Consider the following 8,918-nt stretch of genomic DNA (forward strand, 5'->3'; position numbering starts at 1 on the left):
TCACTTTGTAGACCAGGCTGGCCTCGAACTCAGAAATCCACCTGCCTCTGCCTCCCAAGTGCTGGGATTAAAGGCGTGCACCACCACGCCCGGCTTGTGTGTGTTTTCTTATTCGGCATACTTGATAAACTTGTGTCACTAATACCTGGGCCTCTCCTCTTCCACATTCTACGATTCTACAGACTCACATCCCACTCCCTTAAATTTCAACTTCTGTGGTTATTTCTATAAAACACATTTAACCATCACTCCCTAGTGGGGGTCTGAGGAGAAAAAGAAGGCCCAAGTGGATGGGTTGGCTGAGTACGTATTTCATAAAAAGACACAAACATCACTTGCACTGACTTTAATAAAACCCAACAATAATTTTTTTCAAGTGCCTAAAAGGCATGCGATGCTAGCTAGCTAGCTAATCACTTGATTGTCGAGCGTCAGGGCTAAATAAATGGCCATAAAGAGCACCACAGTAAGAGACTCACAGAAATGCTTCCTCGATGCCCCGGCCCCTCATCTAGGCCACCTCAGCATAGCCGACACTGGAACCACAAGCCTGAGCGTCACTTTTAACTGAAATCAAATTGTCTTTAACTTCCAGGATAAGGCACCTAAGACATCCAAGGAACACACTGTGAATAAACACCTCGGGGCTGACAAAACAGCCTGCTTTCAGCTCATGGAGACAAACACTGAAAACTCCTGCGACAGTGGCAAGCGTGCAGGATCCACGGCGACACCACTTTCTAAGCCCTGCCTGCCGTTTCCAACGGCTACGTGCGAGCGACAGACACACTTGGGCCTCACCGCAGCTTCTGTAAAAGGCAGACATTATTTCATCTAATGAGTGGATGGTAACAAAATGAGCTCCAGGAAGCCTGCCTGCCTACTCCCTCCCAGAACCACACCCAGAGAAATGGAAACCTCCAACAGAGAAGGGCTAGGCAGGTCCCAACTCCACCCTCAAATGGAAAGAACAGAGAAAAGAAAGGGACCAAAGGGCACTCCCTCTACAGCTTCCCAGTCTGCAAGAGGGAAACCCTAGAAGACGCAGTGGGAACCCCTTAGAGCTCCGATCTGCTCGGCACTAACAGGCCGGATGGCCTCACTCTAACCATCCATTAAATCAGGATGCGCACCAGGTTCATTCCAACAAACCTATCATCACTGCCCCGCAAAGCCCGGGTCACCTGTTACACCCGCTGTCAATGACAACACCTCCTTTTCGAAACTCCACAGGCCCCTCAGAAAGGCATCCTTTGATACTGAGAACTTCAAATCTCTACACAAACGTATTCTGAGTCTGTTTGCACTTGATGGTGACGATTATCAGGCAGCACTGAGAACCTTCTGAGACCAAATATACTCAGAAATACCACAATCAATTTGCCTTCTTGGGTTGAGTTATAAATATATCAATCAGTTCTCCTGGAGTGCTCGCAGCTTTATATATTTTACCAGCCTCTTTTTTTTTTTTTTTTTTAGTTTTGGTGAATTATATCTAAGTGTCTACAGAAATAATTAGGTGCGTTTAAGCGATCATGTCTCTCTCTCCCAGAAGCCTGGAAGGTTCCTCCTTTTTTTTTTTTTTTCCTAACATGCATCACCCATATCTACTCATGCATGGCATATACTAATTGCTCAATAAACGCTGCCTAAATGAGCCTGTCAGAGCCTCAAAGCTTCCGGGACTCTACGACTTTTCCGTCTCCTTGAGTGACAGGGCCCCAGCTTCACTCAGAACCTGGGTGAGCATATCTCAAACGTTCATTCCCAGCACCCGTGGCCATGTAATCAGATCGGCCTGGCCAGTGAGGTGGTGAAGGGACAGACTGGGACTTCTGTGAGGTCTCCTTAAAGTGAGATATCTTTTGTCCCCTCGTCCCCACTGAACCACGGTGGCCCAGTGGAGTGCTAGCACCCACTTGGGGCTATAGTTAGCTAAGAGGTAATGTGGTAGGCAGATGGGGAAAGGAGAAAAACACCACGCTGGGGTTTGTACTCGGGACCCTCCACAAGAGCCGCAGGCCACCAGCTTACAAGACTTCATCCGAAAGGAGCACCTTGTGTGTTTCCCATCAGCAAGGGAATCCTATGGAAGGGTCTAAGAGGCTCACCAAAGTAAACAACAACAACAAAAGACTCTTTGTCAAAGTACACACCAGTTGTTTCATCTTTATTAACTATGGCTCAGAGCGGAGAAGATTTCCTTGTGTTTTTGCAGGGTGCTGTGAGGAACGTCTGCTTGCTGAAGTTACCACTGCTCCAGCCAAGCTCAGCACCCACACATAAAACCTACTCATATCCCACAGGGGGGTTCTTAGTGCTCACACAGACAAATACCTTACACTCTAGCTCAATGGACTAACATATGAGTATCTCCACCGGTGACCGAGACTGCACTGTACTACCATACGGCCGATCCCCTAGAGACAGTCTCTCTAAGCGAGACTAAGGTTTGAAGATTAAAGGAAAGAAAGTATGCTTAGATTTGGGGGAAATCATAAATAAATCAGACAAACGAGTAGTATGAATTCTCTACACATACACGCATCATCCTACAACATCCACCCACCTACCATACACTGAAATAGCACTATGGCTGGCCATAGAGGCTTTCTAGTGGGGAGGAGGGTGACAGAGTTGATGAGAACTTAATGTGTTTATCATGGCATGAAGAGCTTTGATAGTTTTAACTATTTAAAAACAAAGATCTAACGAGTGTTGTGGGGGACAATCTCTCATCTTATCAATGTGGCATCCCATAATATGCTGGGAGATTTCCATAAAGCCACAGACACCAAGTACTTCCCATTAGGAAATCCCTAGTTGAGTCAACTTGATATTAGCCTTGTGTGAGTCTAATGGAGAGCCCACTCTCAGTTAACACTGTAAACAGGAAAGAACTGTCAGTAATGTCCCATATCATAAAAATGCATCCTTCGCTTTCTTTAAAGACATCATAAAATTACTAAGAAGTACATCCAAAGCTAAATGGCAGGCCTATTAATCTAGGTGAACACTGAGGAGGGGACATCAACCTCGAGATACAATGAACAGCAAGGAAAACAGTGTTCTAGCTCTACACTGAGTAATGGCCCAGCCTGGCCACACACTGCTCAGAGGAGGCCTATCTAATAACAGGCACCCTTAGAAGATGCCCACTCAGCAGTACACTGAGTAGGGGATGCTAATCATCTCGTAGTGCACTTAGTAGGAGGCAGATCCCTCTTTAACAGCGAGTTATATGCAGGTAAAAGAGCTGCATTTAAGGATTTTAAAGATTTGTTAACTGATTAAAAGAATTTAAAGGTTTGTTAACTGATCTGCAACTCACATGGTAAACAAAAAAGGGCACAGTCTTACCTGTTCCATTGAGCGTAGTATTTTTATTGGTATACAGCCTGATCATGTGTCCAATTGTTTTCACATTCTCTTTCAGCATGATACCTCTAGCTTGTACCATAAAGAGGTATGTGTTGGCTAGAAAAGAAAGACAACAGAGGGAAAAAAAGGTCACACACAGTAAGACTTTCTTAGTAAGATACTACTCAGACTTATTAAAGTACCCAAAAACTGGACACTTGATTATTTACCCCACCAAAGGAGAAAACAAAATACAAGATGACTATTTCATACTTTAAAAACTTAGGAATAGATGGACTTTTAAAATTAAAATGGGAGCCAGCAAGACAGGTCAGTGGGTAAAAGTGCTTGCCACCAAGCCCAATGACCTGAGTTTGATTCCTGGTACCCACATAACTGAAGAAGAAAACTGATTCCCAAAAGTTGTCCTCTGACCTCCACATATGCACTGTAGCACTTGAGTACACACGCATACACATGTGTGCACACAAAGGAATAAATGTAAAGTTTTAAATAAAAATTAAAAGTTATGTGGCAATGATAAAAATTCAAATAAATGGTCAAGGCAAGATAGAAACCCCAGATCAGGGGCTGGAGAGGTGGCTCAGTGGTTAGGAGCACTGACTGCTCTTCCGGAGGTACTGAGTTCAAATCCCAACAACCACATGGTGGCTCACAACCACCCTTAATGAGATCTGATGCCCTCTTCTGGTATGTCTGGAGACAGCTACAGTGTACTTACATATAATAAATAAATAAATAAATCTTTAATAAAAAAAGAGAAAGAAAGCCCAGATCAGAATTTTCTACACTAGGTAATGTCCATCTAGTTAACAGAATAAGACTAAATATGCAAATTGTAATAAAATTCCTTAACTTCTACAAAATGTATAAACTAGTTATTGCAAAAAAAAGTTATTTATCATAAGGTCACAGTCCTGTATTTCAAAATTCACTTTTAAAAATTCTATATTAATTCCCTAAAACAAACAAAAAAATATTCCACAAAGGTAAGAATCTCTTATCTGACAGTTAATACACCACAGATCACCATAACACCAGGATGGGGTCTACAGATCAGCATAACTCCAGGGTGGGGTCTACAGAGCTCCATAACACCAGGGTGGGGTCTAAAGATCACTATTACACCAAGAAGGGGTCACTGTCCTGGAGCCCCACAAAGCCTCAGTGTGTCTGAAAGGAGTAGTAAACTTAAGAGTTGATAGTTCTTGAATCATTTCTATGAGTTAGTTAAAGTACTACATAATTCCTTTCAAACATAAAGTATGAAAAAAATCACCCATCATTATACAGTTTAAGGTTGGGTTCTTTAATTCTTTGTGTGTTTCAAAAGCAGGCCCTTAATTTCCATTTGCTGAGGAAATGAGTAAACAGAGAGATTTCAGAACACCTTGAGTCAGGTGTGACACTCTTTTAAGCAGTAGGGGAACTAATTCAGGAGATCCTCTTGGGAGCCCTACCTGGGACAGCCTACAGTACCCCAATTGTGTCTTTTTAAGGAGGTAGCATCACACTAGAGACCCCCTAAAGCTCCTTCCATGCTAACTAGCTTCATCACAAGGCTCCTTTCAGACAGGATGTTTACTCCTACAGCAGAGGTAAGCACACCAGCAAGACTGTCCGCTCATGAAAAGCTGTCACTGTATACAGTAATGACACCCCGCATAATGAAGGCCAAGGCTGGGACTTGGAAGAAAACTGTCACTGCATCCGGGAAGCCCCAGGTTCAAGCCCAGCGCTGCATAACTTTTCTCTTTCACATTCAATGCACAAGAAGGAGATAAACAGGAGTCTGGGTTTCACATGAACATGACCTCAGTCGTACATCTTAGTGTTTGTCTAGGCTAGGAGATGGCTCAGGGGGCAAATACACCCACAGAGTGGGGAAAACTGACTCCTTCATGCTGTCCTCTGGCCTCCACACGCACACTGGCGTGTACATACATACACACACTAAGATAAATGTAAAGGGACATCCTTGCCCTTTCTAGAAAGCAATCTTGTAACTAGACTTAACTTGTTTCGACTTGCATTTATTGTGTACAGTTAGAAAGACCACATGACTACACCACATTTTTGTACCTGTATGGATCCTAAGATGCTGAGGGGGGGGGGTGTTAAACATAATCTTTAAAACCCACATATTTCCAGTTGCAGGTAACAAAACTGTTTATATAAAAAATTATCATCATGACCTAAATGAATTTTTTTAACCAAAGGAAATGCATTTTCTCTTCACTGCATGGATGGAGAAACAGGCATGAGGAAGAGCCAGGAGCCAACCTCCACAGTAGGAAGAAATCTATTAGTTTATTCTAAATCATTTATAGCTAAGACATTACATTTCTTAGGTAAATGGGCCTCAGAGGGTGGGTCCCTAAAGATGGGAACCCACTTGGGAATAAAGATATACTTAAACACTGAGCAACCAACAGGGACACAGTGGTGTATCAACAAGTCAGACTAGCCAACCATCAGGACAAAGTCCCCAACATCATACAGTCACACTGACAGGCACACTGACCCACAGTCAGCTAAATCCTGCCTGATTATCATTAAGATGAAATGCAATCTCTTTCTGGTTAAGACTTAAAAAAAAAAAAAAAAAATCCTCTTCTAAAATTTTCATTCCAACTTGTGAGAAACTATAATTCAGAAAATAAATAAGGAAGTCTTTCTCAGCTTTGTCCTGTGTCTTGAGACAACTCAAAAATATACTCAAAAACACCACTGCTTAATTAAAACCAGGCTGTATATTCTTTAATTAGCTCATTTTCTATTTTCCTCTACATAGTGAGACATAAATCCAACTTGTTTGCCAGTTATCCTTTCAGAAGGAAGAAAACCATCTTGGGGAAAGGAAAGAAAAAACTTCAAAGGGCAACAGTTTAAAGCACCAGGCACTCTACCAGGGCTCGAGACAGGAGCCTCACAAACCTGCCTCCTTCTCTACTATAAAAACAGAGAGATTCATAAAACGACCTTGTGTTGACCACCCTTCCCATATCTAACTCTGCTCACTGCAAGTGTTGAACATTAATGGGGAGAGCTCCCCATGTGCAGGGACAGGGATACAGAACTGCCACCAGACAGGGAGATCTCCAGTACTGATACCAGTTCCTAACTGCTGAGACACACCTTGCCTTATTATCAGGTGCCAGGTTGCCTGCCCACCAGGTCCCTTTGGAAGCAACTGTTCACCTGATACTAAAACACCTAGCAACAGGTATAATGCTAGGACTGCAGCTAAGAGGAAATACAACTAGGAGACGTGCCAATAGCAGCACACGCTGGAACTAGACTGGTAAATTACCAGAAAGTGATCTAGAATGGGTTTAACAGGTGATAGGCTCACTACGCAGATGACACCTGGGAGGCCCCCAAATTAACCTCAGAAGAATCTACAGACTAAACAGAAGTCAGCCAGGTTAAACGCTGCAAAGGCTGCAGAGAAAGTATTATGACAGCCTAAAAGTTAAAAAGATGGCTCAGTGGTTAAGAGCGTTTGTTGTTCTTGTAGAGCCCTAGGGTTCGGTTCCCATGACCATCAAAAGGCTCACAATGGCCTATAACTCCAGTTCCAGTGGATCTGACATCACCTCTGGCCTCTGTGAGCACCGAAATAAAAGACTTAAATCAAAAACCAAAGTAAAATAAAATAAAAAGGTAATTTAGGAGAAAACATCCAACATACGACATACGATACATGCTTTGCCAGGCATCCCTAGATGTGCCTTATGTATGTCATCTTAACCAATCCTCCCAAGCAACTCTGTGGGTACTGACATTATTCCTACTTATAGACTAAAGAATTGAGGCAGGGCACTGGGATAACTACATCCTCATTGCAAGTGATGGAGCAGTTACCTCCACGCCTCCTGATAATGCTAGGAGGTGGACCCTTCCAACCATTGAGAGGGCAGTGCCTTTAGGAGAAGAAAGTAAAATAGTCTGTGGTTCAGTGGACAGTACATTTCATGAAAGGAAAGTGGGCAGCCAGCAGGAAGAGAGGATTCCTTAGAAGCAGAGTGTCTAAGCATACCTGGGGAGGAAGGGAACACAAAAGATTCACAGGAGAGTTTAGTAGTGTCTTAGGGTTTTCATTGTTGAGAAGAGACACTGTGACCAAGGCGACTCTTTTTTTTTTTTTTTTTTTTTAAAGATTTATTTATTTATTTATTTATTATATGTAAGTACACTGNAGCTGTCTTCAGACACTCCAGAAGAGGGAGTCAGATCTTATTACGGATGGTTGTGAGCCACCATGTGGTTGCTGGGATTTGAACTCAGGACCTTCAGAAGAGCAGTCGGGTGCTCTTACCGGCTGAGCCATCTCACCAGCCCCAAGGCGACTCTTATAAAGGACAACATTTAATTGGGGCTGATTTACAGTTTCAGAGGTCAGTCCATTATCATGGTGGGAGGGAGGCATGGCAGTGTCTAGGCAGACGCGGTGCTAGAGAAAGAGCCAAAAGTTTTACATCCTGATCTGAAGGCAGTCAGAAGACTGACTTTCAGGCAGCTAGAAGGAGGGTCTCAAAGCCCACCCCCACAGTAACACAATTCCTCCAACAAGGCCACACCTACTCCAACAAGACCTCACCTCCTAACAGTGCCACTCCCAGAGGCCCAAGTCGCAAAGGAAGATGAGCTGGACAGCTCCCTGTGCAGAAAGAGAAGTGAGGAGACTGGGGTGGGGCCAAACATCAACACCAGTGAGGAGGAGCAACCAGCATTCAGCAAAGCAGGGTCAAGGATCTCAAGAGACCATCTGGACCATCTGGCAGATAAAGGGAGAGGGCATGTGTTGTGGGTGTACACACAGAAGGCACATGAACACAGAGGCAGAAGAAACTCATGTTGTACCAGCCCAGGAAGCCAGCAGGCACCCGTAACCTCAGGAGGAAGTATCCAGCCAAGGCCCTCGTTTCAGTCTTCAAGCCTTGGGAAGAGATAATCCCTAGTATTAGGACCTATCCATGCTTGTTGAAGGCATGCAGACCTAGGAAACTGATGTAGTAGCTGAGGGGAAGGTTTTTGGTTTTTTGGTTTTGTTTTTTTCAAGACAGGGTTTCTCTGTGTAGCCCTGGCTGTCCTGGAACTCACTCTGTAGACCAGGCTGGCCTCGAACACAGAAATCCGCCTACCTCTGCCTCCCAAGTGCTGGGATTAAAGGCGTGCATCACCAGGCCAGGCGAGGGGAAGTTTACTATGAGATCAGTAAGAAAACAGAAGCAAGGAAACCCAGAGGTACCTTGCAAGTAGATTTGAAAACTGTTAATCAAGTATAGGTATGAAGGGCCTGAGGATCTGCACTTTAGAAGCAATACAGCAGAGACATAGGGGACCAAGTAAGAAAAAAGAGAAACATTCAAGACAAAAAGTTCTCGGGGTGTCTCTAAGCCTGACAACATGAGTTTGATCCCCAAAAGTTAAGACTATTCTCTGACCTCACACATACACAGTACACTCAGACACTCCCATTCTCTCTCTCTCTCTCTCTCTCTCTCTCTCTCTCTCTCTCTCTCTCTCTCTCT

At 43.8% G+C, this 8,918-nt stretch overlaps 1 protein-coding gene across 1 annotated transcript in view; it reads right to left on the reverse strand.

Moving 5' to 3' along the window:
* Window positions 1-8,918, reverse strand: part of B4galt6 (beta-1,4-galactosyltransferase 6) — a 62,433-nt gene that overhangs the window by 40,915 nt on the left and 12,600 nt on the right. Inside the window, exon 2 of the mRNA XM_021214626.2 lies at window positions 3,361-3,477. Coding sequence (XP_021070285.1) covers window positions 3,361-3,477 — 117 coding nt within the window. The remainder of the gene's footprint in view (window positions 1-3,360; window positions 3,478-8,918) is intronic.

The sequence above is a fragment of the Mus pahari genome, chromosome 15 (assembly GCF_900095145.1).
Source record: "Mus pahari chromosome 15, PAHARI_EIJ_v1.1, whole genome shotgun sequence".
In the NCBI taxonomy this organism is placed as follows: Eukaryota; Metazoa; Chordata; class Mammalia; order Rodentia; family Muridae; genus Mus; species Mus pahari.